Source organism: Gopherus flavomarginatus, chromosome 2 (genome assembly GCF_025201925.1).
Source record: "Gopherus flavomarginatus isolate rGopFla2 chromosome 2, rGopFla2.mat.asm, whole genome shotgun sequence".
NCBI classification, from domain to species: Eukaryota; Metazoa; Chordata; order Testudines; family Testudinidae; genus Gopherus; species Gopherus flavomarginatus.
In genome coordinates, this window is record NC_066618.1 from 42,731,939 (window position 1) to 42,749,375 (window position 17,437).

The 17,437-nt window shown below is 40.2% G+C and overlaps 1 protein-coding gene across 2 annotated transcripts in view; it reads left to right on the forward strand.

The window, feature by feature from the left end:
• Positions 1-17,437, forward strand: part of RSU1 (Ras suppressor protein 1) — a 203,766-nt gene that overhangs the window by 96,655 nt on the left and 89,674 nt on the right. For both annotated transcript variants that reach the window (XM_050939669.1, XM_050939670.1), the window contains one exon: positions 12,451-12,583. In XM_050939669.1, coding sequence (XP_050795626.1) covers positions 12,451-12,583 — 133 coding nt within the window. The remainder of the gene's footprint in view (positions 1-12,450; positions 12,584-17,437) is intronic.

Sequence of the window (17,437 nt, forward strand, 5' to 3'; positions counted from 1 at the left end):
ATGCCTCAGCATGGTGTTGATTTTTTTTATCCAAGCAAAATGAAGGCAAAAATTGTGTGTTTTGATAGATCTCTAAACGGGGACAGGAGTAATATAGAGGTAAACAGCAGAATGTCAGGAGCTATTCCATATTGGTCATGTGGCCTCCAGCACACTTTCTTGTTTATCCACAAGAGTGTCATCAGTTGATGAGTGGGAGTTGGGAGGAAAGAAAAGTGGGCATTCTACTGAGCTTGAAGCCTAGAGAAGGGATTGTAGTAGAAATGTTTCAGTCCTTACTTTAGACATCTTGGTAGAGCTGGCCAAAAAGACAGGTAAGAAATGTTATGATTTAAAACAAACAAAAAATAAAAATTTCCTTTAAATTTTGAAATTTAAAAATCTTTGGTCAGCTCTATGCAATAGTTTAAATACTGCTATTTTTTCTCTTCAGAAAAGCAAACTAAACAAAATGAGTTTCCCTTTTTAAAAAAAAAAAAGTTTGTGTGAAACAGAACTCCAACTCCTCATCTATCTGTATAAAGCATCACTGCATCCCCACCAGCATCACAGCACTGTTCTGCTCAGGAGTATTATGCTTGTGCCAACACAGTCATTTAGTACTAGTGAGAAGCCTGGGTATCTTGGGAACATTGGGATACCAGCTTCTGAGTGATTATTTTGGAGTGGCCGTTTGGTAACCTACCATTTAAAAAGTCACCCTAGAGATGTGCCCTGTATTTGGAGTTAAGGTGTAGATGGGGGAACAGCATGAAAAGCTTCACTGAACTTCATAATGATGTCCCTGGCTTGTGGATAAATGACAGAATTTATCTTCCAAGGCCATCAACCTGATACTTATTAGTTCAAACCATTAAATCCATTTTTCTATTATTATATTTTAACTAGAATGAGTATTTGTTTTGAGGAAATATTTTTAGACATGTTTGAGTAATACAGTTGTGTTGCTTAATAAGAAATGTTGGCTTGTTTTTCATTTAGAGGCAAGTGTAGTAGCTGAGACACCTTTGAACTCCTAGTTTGAAATTTGATTAGCTTCCAAGGTGATAGCATTCCCCCATTGAAGGGACACTATGCAGGAATCTCAAGTAACTGGGAATCCTGTAGAGTGGTTTTAGATGTTGGTAAAATATGTAAGCCATTTCAAGGTAAATTGGGTTGCTGATCCTCTAAGTCCATAATATTGGATGTTTTGTTAAAACTTCTTGATATTAAACTCCTTTGACATCACATTCATTCATTTTACTTCTAAGAAAAGATGCTCACCACAATGGGCCTGTGACAGAACATTCTTCTTTGATTCTTGCTGATGTTATGGATGCATTTTGCAAGGGCCATCAGTTTACTAGATGGGATCCCAGTGAGCCACTAAACTCGTGAAAATGTGCAATCTGTACTGAATAAGATATTGAAATTCACAACAAAATGTGACTAAGACCGTGAAAATCTTCCAGCATCATATTTAACCATTCAATGAGATCACTGAAACTATTTTGTACATCTGCATTGAATAAAAAATTTTGTTTCACTTAAACGCCATGAATGGCAGATAACAGAATTTACCAGGACTTCAGTTTTCTTTAGATAGCTTTAAAAAGAAGAAAATTCAGATGAATCTCTTGGATTCTTGTCACAATGCTGTTTCTTCTCCAGTTCCCCTTATCTACCCACACAGTGGCATCAGCATGGTTGCCTTGGAACCTGCTCCTGAAGGATGTGCGCGGTGGAGTTTGGCTGTTTAAATAGCATGATTTGTCATCTAAAAGTACAAGTAATTAGCACGATGTTTGTCATGTGATACCTTGTGTACTGCATGAGGTTCTAATTTCATGGCTTTTATCTATGTATTCTAATATTTTGTGATTCTCTAATCATTCCTCTAAGGTTGGATTTGTTGGATATATCTGGTAGTAGAAATTGATTAGGGTTCTCCCCTTCTTCTTGGAGACATAACTAACAGAATTGGAGTCACCAGTCTTCCAGTGACTTGAAGTACAGAACCCTGAGTTTTTCTGATTGGCTCAGTTACATTTTTCTCCTGTACTTATTGCCTGAAATTTTGTATACTGGAGAAGTTCAGCTCATTTTATGCATTCTGTTTTTTCCGAGGCCCCTATTCAGTCTTGACACATTTTTCAGCCAACTCCCCTAATGCCTGACTTTCCATTATGCTTTGGTATAATGATTTCAGCTGACCTTTATTATGAGATTTGACTTTCATATAAATATCTGAAAGAGGTGTTAAAAACAAAGTGAATTTAATCCTATGAAAAGTTCAGGTGGAACAATGCTTGAGACTCAGGTTTTCTATCCACAGAACTGAAACAACACTAGCAATTGTGCCAGTTTGCTGTACATCACTTTATCTTGACTTGCAGGATACAAGGGTTGAAACTGCAGTCTATTGACATGCATGTTCCTTCCTTGGCCTTTTTGGCTGAGTTTTTTTCCACAAATAAAATAGGTGTTATAAGTGCAAGTAAAAGAGTTAAATAGGCTAGATTTAAGTAGAATAAATTTAGAGTTGAGTCTGTTTAGCTTATCAAAAAGAAGATTGAGAGGTGACTTGATCACAGTATATAAATACTTTCCTGGGAGAAAATATCAGGTAGTAAAAGGCTCTTTAATTTAACGGAGAAAGGCACAACAAAAAAAAGATTGGTTGGAAGCTAAAACCAGACAAATTCAAATTAGAAATTAGGCGCACATTTTTAACAGGGAGGGAAGTGGTAGATGTCTTCAGATCCAGACTGGATTATTTTCTGTTAGATATGCTTCATCAAACACAAGTTATTGGGCTCAATACAGCAGTAACTGGGTGAAATTGAATGGCTTGTGATATACAGGACAACAAACTAGATGATCTTCTGGGATTAATCTATGAATCTATTAATTAGTTCAGGGGTTCTCAAAGTGGGTCAGGACCCCAAAGTGGGTTGTGACCCCACTTTAATGGAGTTGCCAAAGCTGGTGTTGGCCCTGGGCCCCAGCAAGTCTCAAGCTTCAGCTTTGCCTCCCTCCCAACCCCACTTGGGGCAGTAGGCCTCAGGCAAGCTCAGTCTTCAGTCCTCCATCCTGGTATTGTGTAGTAGTTTTTGTTGTCAGAAGGGGGTCACAATGCAATGAAGTTTGAGAACCGCTGAATTAGTTCATTGAAACCATTCTCTCATTTAAGTCTGGAAAGTTGTCAAAATGTCTGTACAGTTTCGTAAACTTCTTGCTTGTGTTGCTCTAGTTGGTGGTAACTGGAAAATGCAGTTTAGTTTCAGCCTTTAGAATATCAGATTAATCATTTTAGACTTCTCTTTCCAAAGTATGTCTTGCTGTCCTGGGTAGGGTCTCAAGAACCTGTCACCCATAATCAACTCCTCTTCTAAATGTCCTGCCTTTTTGCAGGAGAAGAGGTAGATAGGTATACTTTATCTTTCCCCTTTTCCCACAGCTAGCAGTGTGAAGTGTTTGGTTGGTTTGTCAGGGATGTGATTTCTGTTTGTTTTTGAAATTTGAACCATTTTCCATAAACATATTTATTTTTCCTTATTTCAGGTCAGTTTGAGGAAATTTCAGGCTAAACAGAAATTATGTCCACTCCTATTCCAAAACGTTGGTGAATCCAAATAACAGTTACTTCTGCAGTAAAAGATTTTTGGAGCAAAATAACAAAAGCATAACAATAATATATGTTATCTCTCCACATCTCATCTTTTGGAAGTGCTTCAATCTAACTTCATTTTTAGTAGGTGGTATTTTCTTTTAATGATTAGAAGCTCATTAGCGAGCAATGTATATTTTAGACATATGTCATGGAGTTGTAGGTTTGTTTATCATATTGAATATTTTGGTTGTCTAATACCAGAAAAGACTGAGTCTCACACAGTTTATGTAGAAGGAATCTTTCCATGGAGCTGTCTTATTACTACTTTATAATAACCTTTCTCCATCTCTTCTGTTACTAAACCTTCAAAAGGGGAGCACTTCAAATCAGAGATGCTCTTACCCTTCATAGAGCATCATGTAAATATAAATTATTAATCCACAACCTGCAAATATTCAGGCTTGCTTAAAAATTAGTCTTGCTTGATAAAACTTCCTGAAATACAAACTAGTTATGGTGGGTTTTTTTTAAACAGAACTTAATATTCATATTATCCATGATTAATTATCTCAGTACCTATTTTATGACATAGTATTCAGGATACATCTTCCACCCCTCACTTATGCCAGTTCCTCTCTTGCTATTGAAAGAAAAGTACATGACACTGAAGTAATAAAAAATTATAAAGCCTAGAGCGTAAAGCAAAGCTAAAACAAACCGAGATAGACACATTTTTACATATAACTGAAGTTTAGGTTTTGTGTAGTAGGTTGATCCCTTACTTAGCCTTTAATAAAATTGGATTCAGGGGTATTTATATCTAAATAAAAAAATAAAATTAATTTATTTTCTCACATTTGTGTGTGAGAGAGAGAGATTGTGTCCTCTGAGTTGTAATGGAAAGAACATTTAAATTTCAGTCTTAATGCCACCTGTAAGAAAAATTTGTATTTTAACACATACGAGCTAATTTTGAGGACAATAGAGTAGCATATTGCAGGAAAGGTGGGAAGGAGTGGTGAGCGGAGGGAGCAAACAGAAAAAAGTTAACGAGATTGTGGTATAGAGCCAAAAATTATCCCTGGTAAGAACCACAGAGTTATAATGGTGCTTCACTAGGGATAATTTAAACCCATTAAGCAGAATTGTTGAATCGACATTTCAATCAGGGTACATTTCTAGGCTGAATACTAGCTTTCACTTCTAAAATGTCACAATTGTTTAAATACTTTAATACAGCTATTATTTTTAAAGTAGTATAAATGCTCCTTGGAGTTCATAGAGTAGGAAATGTGTGCTGCTTTTGGTCTTCAACCTGTTTGTATTGAGAGTGCCCGGAAGTCCCAATCATGACTTGGGACTCCACTGTGCTAGGTTCTGTACAAACGCAGAACAGAAGCAGAGTCCTTGCCCTGAGGAGTTTATTCTAAGGCAATGTTTTCAAACTTGGGATGCCACTTGTGTAGGGAAAGCCCCTGGTGGGCCAGGCTGGTTTGTTTACCTGCCAAGTCTGCAGGTATGGCCGATCGCGGCTCCCATTGGCTGCAGTTCGCTGTTCCAGGCCAATGGGAGCTTCTGGAAGTGGTGCAGGCAAAGGGATGTATTGGCCGCTACTTCCAGCAGCTCCCATTGACCTGGACCAGTGAACTGCTGCCAGTGGGAGCCACAATCAGCCAGACCTGTGGACGCTGCAGATAAACAAACTGGCCTGGCCCACCAGGGGCTTTCCCTGCACAAGCGGCATCCCAAGTTTGGGAAACACTGTTCTAAGGCAACAGACAACTGCTGGATACAGTCAACAGAAGGTGCACAAGAAAGCAACGAGACAATACTAACCAGTCAAGATCCACTCATCTGGGGTTTCCTGGCGATGCCTCTGCGTGTCACAGTAATGCAAAGGGATAAGAGTTATAACAGCTTGATATTGAACTGCAGTCTGGAGATGGTTCCCAAGGAGCGTTGTTTTTCATGTACATTATATAAGTAAAACTAGCCACCACTTTTAACTCTACTAAACCTATCACGTTATCCAATACCCCCTAAGTAACGAAATTTAACCAATCATGCGCTTGCCCCCATGTTTCCTCCTCCCTGCTCAAGTCTTTTTTTTACATTTTATCTCTCATGCCCAAATTGTAACTTACTTATGACCACCTTTGTTCATGCAGATGGTCAGCATGAATTCCCTGATCAGAGCTTATCTTATCTATATTACCATTTGTTGGGTCTTTCTGTATCCTCCCTAAAACTTTCTAGCCCCGGGGGGGTCTCTATTTTACAACCCTTGGGTTTATAACTCTTTTTTAGGGGCATTCCTGAGGTGGAGGTGCCTTAGCAGCAGCAGAGCATTTTTCTTAATTTCAGTGGTGAAATCCCTGAGTTTCACCCAAGGCTGGTCAAGACACTATTTAGTATGGAGGTGAGTTAAGTCCCAGACTTACACAATGGCCACTTATAATAAGGAATGCCAGAAAGTGTATTCCTCTTAGCTAGGAAGGTTCCTCTTACTGATCCTACATGCGGTCTAATAAAGCAGCTGCCTATTTCACCTTCAGCTCTACTCTTTTCCTTCCTTGACTTTGCTGAGCCTGGATTTTCACCCTCCTCCTGTCATCCTCGCGGATTTGAGCCACATAGCGCCCTCATGGATTTGAAAAACTGACTCTGAGGCCCTAAAAGATGGGGGAGGAGCAGAAGCAGAGGAAAGGGACCCTTCTCCTTCCCACAGAGTTCAGGCAGAGCATCTGGAGCTCTGCCTGTTGGCACACTCATGCGGCTTAGATTTGTGCCACTGCTGCTCAGATATCAAGCCAGCAATCATTGAGCCTTCAATTATTTTAAAGTTACTTTTGATTTACACCATTGTAAGTAAGATCAGAATCAGAGGCCTGATTCTCCTCAGATCTTGTGTCTTTTACACCTGTGTAAAGGGACCTCAAATGTTACCATCCTTATTTGATAGAATTTTACATCCACTTTGCACTCGTTTTAACAAACTGTAAATGGCAAATGGAGAACCAGGCCTCAGGCATTTTGCTGCCAATCAGGAAGTGAATTGGGCTGTAAAATGGGGTACATAGGTATAGTTTAGGGAAATCCTTTTTTTAAGTGTTCAGATTTCATAATTTGAAAAGCATTTGAGGGGCAGGTCCAGCAGTGGCATTATTGTATTTTAGAAACAGATTTGACCTCATTGTCCTCTCAGACTGTATGTACATGAGCGCATGTCTATACTGAAAACACTACAGCTGTGCCACTGTGTCACTTCAGTGTAGACACTACCTACGCTGAAGAGAGGGCTTCTCCCATCAGTGTAGGTAATCCACCTCCCCAAGAGACAGTAACTAGGTCAATGGAAGAATTCTTCCGTCGACCTAGTGCTGGTCTACGCTGGGGGTTAGGTCGGTATAGATACCTCTCAGGAGTATGGATTTTTCACACACGTCAGAGACATAGCTATACTGAAGTAAATTCCTAGTGTAAACCAGGCCCCAGTATAACATCATTGACTCCAGTTACTTCTGATTTACACTCATAGCTGAGAAGAGAATCACAGGCCTGTTGTATTACACCATAATAGCAGTATATTAGGAATACTAAATTTTCTTTGATAAAGTTTAGGTATTTTTAAATGGATTGAGGTAGTCGGAAAGAACAAAACAAAAAATAAGTGCAATCTCCAACACTTACTTTTTGTGATTCATTCTGCAGCACTGGATTTTTACCAGATGCAATTTTGTGTTTAACTTGCTAAAAATATCAGAGGGATTTGATGTAATCTTCTTAGTACAGCAGTATCAAAACTTCCTGAAGTCTTTGGGATACTACGTACAGTACGGTTTGAAAATGCACATAGGAGAACAACTGCCATGACTCTTTTCTCCTGCTTATGCCCCTGTGCTGGGGTGATGGCATAAGAGCTGCTGAGTCAACACTAACAGTTGAGGAATCCTCCCTTATGTAAGGGGAATGTTCAGGGGACCAAATCTGCCAGCTTTCTAACTGCTTTGCACTGCTAAAATACGGCACAGAGTCAGGGCCATTCTTTCTAGCCATTTTCAGTGTCACTTTTGAACCTTACTTGGTACATACCCTTGCCCTGGGAAGTAAGATCTCACGAATACTGTAGCTGTGAACATAATCTGTATAAACACATTTATGGCTGCGACATTGTCCATGCACATATTTGTAGGCTTGGCAGAATTTGATATTTGTTTTTATACTTTTGACAGGTATTGATCCTTTTTAAGCATATATTTCTATCTATTTTAAATTTTTACTGTTCTGGGAAATTGTGTGTGTGTGTGGCAGGGGGGGTCAGACATTTATTTAAGAACAATAGACATTGAGATTCAAAAAGTAAAGCTTTATAAATCATTAAAACACAAATTGTCAGTATTCCATGTCAAAATATACAAAGTAAATATCCTTAAATTGACAGACAGTACATATTTTTACTATTCATTCACTAGTCCGTTTGTAACCAACCTAATTCAGAAGTCTAAATCACTGGAGTGCCTTACTTTGCCTATCTAGACATTTCAGTTGTCATCTTTGGAAATACTGTTTTGGTCAGTTTGTGTGTGTGATGAAATTGACGCTTTCCAAATGTACTGATTTTAAAAAAAATCTAATCATCCCAAGCCTGCCTGTATATGTTTGTGAGTGACTTTTGTAGTGTTACCAGAAGTCCAATTTTGCATCAGTAAAATTTCTTCTTCCTTGCTAACTTGTATGCCCTTTTTGGTGAAAGCGTTCTGTGCAGTGCCCTCATTCCTTCCATGTCCATTTCAGAACGGGAGGAGGGCATGGGATGGATCTAGTCAACCCCCTGTGTCTGCTTGTTGTGCTTCATGTGCTAGCTGTGGTTCCCCTCTCTGTCTGGTGGATGTATTGTTTTGGGGTAGGGATTTTAATGTTCAGCGCCCCATCCTTTCACCACCTCCTTGATTCACTCACTGCCTTTGGGAACACCTGGTCTCTTGCTGCTCAATGCCCTGAGCATGAGAGGGTTACTAGTTCCCATTCTATAGCAGCATAGTTGGTTCCTGGATCCTTTAGTAGAAAATCTGTGACATTTGAACTCCCATTCCCCCTGCCCAGCAGTAGCTGTCCTGTTTCTGCCAGGAACGAACCCAAGGGAAACTCCTCCTCAGCTTTCACAGTAAGGGTGGAATTTATTCCTGGTTTGGAGCTGTCAAGGTTTCTTTCCTCACTCTAAACTTATGGGTACAAATGTGGGGACCTGCATGGACACTTCTAAGCCTAATTACTAGCTTAGATCTGGTATACACTGCCACCACCCAGAATTCCAGTGTCTGGGGCACTCTCTGTTCCCCCAAAACTTCGTCCCCTCCCTGGGTTGCCTTGAGGGACTTCACCAATTCCCTGGTGAACACAGATCCAAACCCCTTGGATTTCAAAACAAGGAAAAATCGACCAGGTTCTTAAAAAGAAAGCTTTTAATTAAAGAAAGTTTTTTACCTTTTCTATCTCTGTAAAATCAGGATGGAAAATGCTTTACAGGGTAATCAGATTCCTATAGACCAGAGCGCCCCCCGCCCCCCCCCAGCCTTAGGTTCAAAGTTACAGCAAACAGAGATAAAATCCTTCCAGCAAAAAGAAACATTTACAAGTTGAGAAAACAAACATAAGACTAACATGCCTTGCCTGGCTAATTACTTACAAGTTTGAAACATGAGAGACTGATTCAGAAAGATTTGGAGGGCCTGGATTGATGTCCCGTCCCACTCAGTCCCGAGAGTGAACAACAACAACATAAAGAGCACAAACAAAAGACTTCCCACCACCAAAATTTGAAAGTATCTTGTCCCCCTATTGGTCCTCTGGTCAGGTGTCAGCCAGGTTTACTGAGCTTCTTAACCTTTTACAGGTAAAAAAGACATTAACCCTTAATTATCTATTTATGACAGGAGCTATAGACTCATGAGCTTACTGAATCTCCTGACTAAGTTTGTGCCCCACCCCTAACCTCCATAACATGAAATAACTAAATATGGTCTCTTTTTTGTGTTTTGGTTGGTGGTTTGTTTTGTTTTGTTTTTTTTTCCAAAGTGAGAGGAAGAAGGAAATTGAGTGATGCCCTTTATAATGCAGGGGCGGCTCCAGGCCTGAGCATGCCAAGCACGTACTTAGGGCGGCAAGCCGCGGGGGGCGCTCTGCTGGCGCTGCGAGGGCAGCAGGCAGGCTTCCCTCTGCGGCTTGCAGGCAGAGGGTCTGCTGGTCCTGCGGTTTCGGCGGACCTCCCACAGGCATGCCTGCAGGAGATCCACCGAAGCCGCGGGACCAGCAGGCAAGCCGCGGAGGGTAGCCTGCCTGCCCTGCTTGGGGCGACAAAATTCCTAGAGCCGTCCCTGTTTTAATGTATGCATCAAAAATTAATTTTGTTTAGGAAACCTCCTTTTTCTGTAAGACCTCTTTGGTTTCAGCAGAATGAACCAATTTAAAGGAATGACAATGTAAATGATCTGTATGTTGTTAAGAATCTACAGCAGGAACACAAGAGTGAGGAGGTGAGAGTTTCAGGCAGCATTCCCCCCAGTTATTTAATATGGACAGTAATTTACTGAACCAACTCAGTACTGGAATGCTCAGCTAAGGACCTTTCTGGTGAGATTTTTGGAAATGTATAGTTCACTTCCATAAGCAAAATTGCATTTGCCCTATAATGGGGCCAAATTTATCTTCCTGAATTTAACTGTTTTATATAAGTTGTACACTGATTGATTGTTTTATCTTGATGTACTGCTTACAGAATTATAATTGTAAGTGAGCACTCATTGTGTTGATGGCTTTCGAGAGAAATGTATGTGGTTCTTTTGCAGGTAATAAAATGGGAAAATCCAATTTGCAATTGCAGAATAAGCCTCTGAGTGATGTATGATCTTCATAGTAGCATTGGTCAGAGGGTTACTGGTAATCACAGTGCTGACTTGCTTCCCTAGTGGCCTGTGCCTTAAAACTGAATAATGTGAATCTGTGTCTGTGAGCCAGCCAGCGTAGATTCTATCTTATTAGGTTCTCTTGGTCACAGTGCTTAATCCTGCTGCCTGATCCTTGTTAAAACACACATGCTGCTGAGTCCTCTAATAAGGAGGTAGGTGTGAGGCTCCTCACTAGAAGCACCGAAGCATAAGGCAGTTAGGGCAATTGCTGCCTGACTGACAGAGGGGCCAAATGCTTCCTACATGTTATTACTTAAAAACAGAACAGATCTCAGACAGCTGACAGATGAGCTTTGCCGAGGTAATGGTAACTTGTTGATAGGCCAATATGAGACAAGTGTCATCTTTTCACACAGTATAATGGCCTAGCTTTACTCTAATTACGATAACCCTTTTTCACAGAGAGAGCTGCATTAAGGATTAAGGTTTTAACTGAGCCAGCCAAGAGACAGCTTGTAGATGCTATTACATCCATATGTACACATTCACTCTAGATATACAAATGGCATTAATTTGAAAAATAAGCACATATTTACTCTATATAGAGGTAACAGCTCGGTTAGGCTGGCCTTCCAGGCTTGATGCTTTAATTTTAAGCTACTGTAGCCCTAAGAATTAATCTGCTTGTTTGTATAAATATATCTTTTCTTATAAATTTGAATATTTGATGTAATAGGCTTATAGATTTATATTAAAAATAAGTTTGGCTGTAAGGCAAGAGACCTGCAGGCCTAAACATTACTAACACACCCCAAATCAGGCTACACTGCATAGTTAGGTTGGATGGAAAATGCTATTTTTTTTATTTTCCCACTTCATCTACAACAGTTTTTTACCTTCACAGCTGTTTTTATATTCCCTGATCATGACATCCATAAAGTTACAAAATGTTGTTGCAATTTTAAATGTATGTGTGAACAGTGAATTTAGGGAATGCAGATAATGATTTGTATAGCTAGGAGAATGACTCAGTATAAAACTGGAGTATAGCATAATGTTTCCTTATGAGGAATCTCAGTTGGGGGTGTACTTCTCTACCTTTCTGGAGAGAGAACTTAGGAAAAGAAAAATCAATGACACTTCTAATAAATCTCAAGTCTTGTTATCAAAATAGCCATATTGGCAAGTTATAGGTATGAATTTCTGTATTCTGGACTGATGGCTATAACCAGCATAAGCTGTAGGGTGTTGCACAAGCTAAAGTATTGGAAAAACACCAGCTGGAGATTTTTCATTAGACTTGGGCTTATAGTAGTGATATCAGAAATAACCTGCACCATTGGGCCCTACTTATGGAAAAAAGTGTTGCCATTGTTCATTCCTGCTAAGCAGTGTGACCAGGAATATTGCTGTGGAGTCCTCCGTCAATGTCAAGGTTATTTTTAATGGTATAAATTAGCAGGTCCTTTTATGCCCCCAAATAGTTAGTGTCATCTGAAAAAATAAGTAGTGAACTGGGAATTGGGGCGCCTCAAGTTCTAATCTCACACCTGTTGCTGTAGTAGTGCTAAACAAGTGAAATTTCTCTCCTGTGCAGAAGGCCAGCTCAGGGCCTATGCATTATTAAGTCCTGTTTTTAAAACTTATTTTGATGAATAAATGTGAAATATAGTAGGATTAAATTTAAAATTCATTGGGCCAAATTCATCCTGATTGTGAGTACTCCAACACCAATGATGTAAATAGGGTGGAATTTGGCTCTACATCCATATTATATAGTATGGCAGGAGCTAATATGCCCGCCTCTTCCTCATTTTAAGCCTGAAAAAATTGGCATTTGTTTTAACTGCGTAGTCAGACTCAGAGAATGAAAATAATTTTATACAGTGAGTAATTTGTCTAGGATAAGAGATCTCCTTTTCACATGCCCTTTTGTTTAATCCCTTTCAGGTAATTTGGATTTGACTGGTCAAAAACAAGTCTTCAAAGCAGAGAACAATCCCTGGGTTACCCCTATAGCAGATCAGTTCCAGCTGGGAGTGTCTCATGTTTTTGAATATATTCGTTCAGAAACATATAAGTAGTAAGTATTGATCTTTATTGTATTATGTTATAGCTTTTACTGTGGAGCATTTGTCAAAGTCCTTGCAGCTTGATTGTGCACCAAGCGTGGAAAACAAGAAAATAGAAAATTTTTGCAATGTTACTTACTAAATAATTTCCTGTTAAGATAAGTGCATGGAATGAAAATGTGTATAATAAGTCATTGCGCCATAATTTTCAAAACCAGTCCAGCAGTGTGTTTTAGCCGTTTCACAACCTACACAATAGCTTGATTTTAATTAAAAATATGCACCTCTATACACATTTCACTGTAAATTGCTAAATGTTTACTTTCTTGTGGTTCAATTTTCTGAATAAAATATGGCTTATCCATATTAAGAAAATACATTATCCATATGTATAATGGGCAGCAGGTTTAAAACAAGTAAAAGGAAGTTCTTCACACAGCGCACAGTCAACCTGTGGAACTCCTTGCCTGAGCAGGTTGTGAAGGAGTTTAAAAGAGAACTAGATAAATTCATGGAGGTTAAGTCCATTAATGGCTATTAGCCAGGATGGGTAAGGAATGGTGTCCCTAGCCTCTGTTTGTCAGAGGGTGGAGATGGATGACAGGAGAGAGATCACTTGATCATTACACGTTAGGTTCACATTCCTACTGGATGGACCTTTGATCTGACTCAGTATGGCCATTCTTATGTTCTTATGACACTGTCCCTGCTTTTGGTGGTCAATTTATAAACTTCATTGAGGAAAGATGGTAGGCTTACAAGAGCAGGGCTTGATAAGTCATATTAGGAGTAATACTTTTAGGGATTTACCGCAGAGGTGTACCAATTGAAACAGATATTTGTTGAAAATAGTTTCACCTGGTGGTGGTGATCATACATTGAGATTAGCTGTGAAGGGAATGGATTTGAATGATAAATGTGTTTGTTTAGGAAAGTTTCTCCGAGTCAGTGGGTTGAAAGATGTTCTTGTTGAAGACTTTTACATGTTGCCAGTCCACAATTAGTTTAGAACAATAAGCATGAGAGTTACATCAGACTCTAAAACTCTGACAACTAATTTTAGAAATATTAAATAATGCAGCAAAAACTGCAGTCATGCATTAAAATTGATATTTTGTTCCAAAAATCAAAACTGAGGGAAATTCTATAACCAGTGAAAACAAATCTACAAAAAAGCAAAGTGTTACGGGTGGTGATAAAGGGTATACAGAGTACAGGACTGACAAGTACAAGTACGGCTTCTGCATGGAATTTTATAAATGATCCAGCAATGACTTCTGTAGACTCATGCTGAACTGTCATGTGGAGAATTTTAGCTGAATAGTCACAGGTGGGAGTGTGTTTTTAATAAAATCTTGTGTGCCAGCAGAGTGGTCTCTATACTGTAATATATTTGTGAATGTGTTTTTGCAATCTCTGGTGGTAATTTTATATTTCTGTTCAGTGAGCAACATAGGTAAGGAATTCTTAATGCAGTACTAACAAAAACATTCATGGATGTTTGGAGAACTATTGTGGAATTCCAAGGACCTAATTAAAGCTTTTATATGTTTACTGTACCATGAGAAGTTAAACATAGGCGAGTTCCTTTCAGAATTATGTGCAGATTTTTGTCAGTTACTATTGTGGGGGTGCAATAAAGGGAGAATTCAGAGAAACAATGATATTAGAATTGTGTAGACATTAAACTGCTCCTGCACTGATATGAAACCGTTCTTAATGTAACCAAAATACATAATCGCAAAATATACGCACATGCAAATAAACAGAAAAAATGTTTCTTTAAACTTTCAGTGAATAAATGAATGATTTTTGGACCATGTGTTGAAAATATTGGCTATAGTTTTGTTGGAGCACCTACAATAATGAGACTGCCCAGACTCTTGGGGCAGGTGGAGGGAAGAGAGAGATTCTGTTCCCCCTTCTCCCAACCTGTTTCCTTTAGATATGACCTGCTGCAGACATATTTTTTTGACTTGCATTTGATTTCGTGTGGTGTAATTTGTACGAGGTGGCACAATCAGGTTAACGAGTCAAGTGACATTTTATATCCTAGAGCAAACTAACTATGAACGTAAAAGATGTGTGAACTAATTTCTGCCTGATGAGATTTTTGTCTCTTCTATCTAATTGTAGGCTTTTGTTTCTCCTCCTCCAGCCTTTTTTTTTTCCTTTCACAGGAATGTTCAAGGTATTGTACCTTTTTTCTCATTAAGCAAATCATCAGGCTGAGAAGTAGGTGTAGTAATTTCCTCCATAAGATGTCTGTAACCGTATGCAAAATTGAACTCTTTGATTCCACTGGATCATTCAACCAAGAGAAAACTTTAAAAATTACCTTACAGTATTTGATAGACCCAGACAGCTTAATTTGCACACTGATGGAAAGCATCATTAAGTGGGTGATTTGCTACAAAAGAAGTTATTCTGTTTAGATAATGTCACTCATAATTTTGAAGAAGGAGAAGAAATTGTGTATTAGCAGCCTGAAATCTGTGTGGAGCTGGGGATCTGGCATTTTCTGGCCCTGGTTCTGCCTGAGTCGTCACTGGACACATCAAGGCAAGATGGCTGGTTCCCTTGCAATATGGGTAAAGCTTAAAGCCTAGAGTTGGTGCTTATCCGAGTTGGAGAGGTGCAGGTGAACCTCGTTTGCCTGCATGAGCTCTGATGCCAAGGAAGACCCATGTGCCTGGGGTGTCAGAGGCCTGGGAGATGGCAGCTTCTGGAAAATTGAGGTACGCTCAGGATGCCACGTTGCACAGTGATCCTGGATTTTGATGCACAGTTCAATCAGGCTGTCCAAACTGGATGGAAGCTCCACCTGGGAAAGCTCTTCCATCACCTCCTCGTTTAACCCCAGGTGGAAATGGTGGTGCTGTGCCATGTCATTCCACCTAGTGTCAGAAACCAAACAACGAAATTCAGCAGTAAATAAAATAAAAAAATTAATAATTGGTGATATACCTATCTCCTAGAACTGGAAGGGACCTTGAAAAGTCATTGAGTCCAGCTTCCTGTCTTCACTAGCAGGACCAAGTACTGATTTTTGCCCCAGACCCGTAAGTGGTCCCCAAGGATTGAACTCTCAACCCTAGGTTTAGCTGGCCAATGCTCAAACCACTGAGTTATTCCTCCCTCCCCCACCTCCCCCGTGTATGTGACTACAGGCCAGCCTCCTGCCATAAGGCCTAAAGGGTTGTCTTGTTGGTCTGCACCCATTTGGGATCACCAAAGATGATGGACATAGCTTGAATGAACTCCTCTAATTGTTGCAAGAGGGGGTTGGAGTGTTCTAGGAGTGGGGAAGACCAGGCCAAGGCTCCCCTAGTCAACAAATTTAAGATGAGTCCCACACAGGTCTGGTCTGTGGGGAATGGTTAGGAGGCATAGGAGAAACAGGAGCTGACGTTAGTGCAAGAATCCCCAAAACTTGTCCCAGTCTCCATCAGATTTGTTGGGCAGTAAAATCTTCAGCTCAGGGAGGGGTGGAGCAGGAGAAGCCAGCAGAGCAATCTGTGCCTAAAGGGCCATAGTCTGCGATTACAGGGTGGTTACTTGCAACTGCAGGTTCTTGATGGCATCTGCCAGTTCCGCTGGGGCCTTAGTAGGGTCAGTGCTAGCACTGAGAGCTAGCCCCGTTGGCCCCAATTCGAGGGCTTCTCAATGTGTCAACTGACTAGAATGAGAGCAGACTAGCTTAGTGGCTGGAGCAGACAGAAGGCCTAGTGGTCAGAATCATAGTCAGTCATTGGGCACCAAAGTGAAGGTCAAATCAGAAGGCAGAAACTGGGTACCAGAACCAGGTTTTGAGCCAGCATCTGTAATCAGGAGTCAGGGCCAAGGGTCAAACCAAAGGTCAGAAACTGGAGCAAGCAGGGTAGCAGGCCAGGAGGGATTCAAGGCAGGGGCAGGACAGAGGTAAGGCTGGATCAGCAAGATCAAGGTAATGCAGGAGCAGAAACAGTGGCTTTTATGAGCTTTGAGAAGGCAGTGAGCTGCTGCTGGCTTGAGTTGACTTCTGCAGCCAGTCAAGATGCATCGCTAAGAGCCAGCCTGCTGACCTCTGCAGCCATTCAGGTTGCGTGGCTAATCTGGCAGCCTGCTGCAGGCCAGTTGTGTTGATGAGTCTTTCTAGAGACTAGTCTGCTGCAGGCCCTGATTCCTCACAGCTACCAACCATTTTAAGCAAACTTTTTTTTAGTGTTAATTCCATCTTTCATCCTTTCTGTAGTTACTTGCCCTAGTTACTACCTGACATGTAAGGCTAATGCATCTGAAGAATGTATATGCCTATGGTTAAAATATCTATCCAATGCCTACCTATATGCACATTTTTAATACTTCAAGATGGTATGTAGGCACCAAATACAAAATTAAGAATCATATTATTTTTGTCCAGATAAGGACCCTGTTAGCCACCATGACTCTGCTCAGCTGCTCTTTTTAGTAGGGTCTTTCATCTCCTTTTAATTTTCTTAAACTTCATGAGAAATGATAGTAGGTAATGCTTCAGCCCTCTTTATTGAGGGAAGAGTTGTGTTAACAGGTGGGTAATATGTCATGCTCTGGTCAATTTCTAGCACATGCAGTGAGCCCATTGAGCAAAGCTATATTTGTGGGTCTCAGATGGAAATATGGCCACTAAGCCAAGCCCACAGCCTAGTAAGGGCTGTAAAGAATAAGGACCAGGAAAATGATAGTTTTTGAAAGTACAGATAATGGCTGAATTTGAGCACTGATTCTGTTTTTCCTGTGCCTGCAATTAAACTACCATGTGTGTTCTCATGTGAGTACCTGAGAAGTAGCTGAAAAACTTTTTCTAAGCTGTAATGGGTAATGGCAGCCTCATTGCTTTGAAGGAT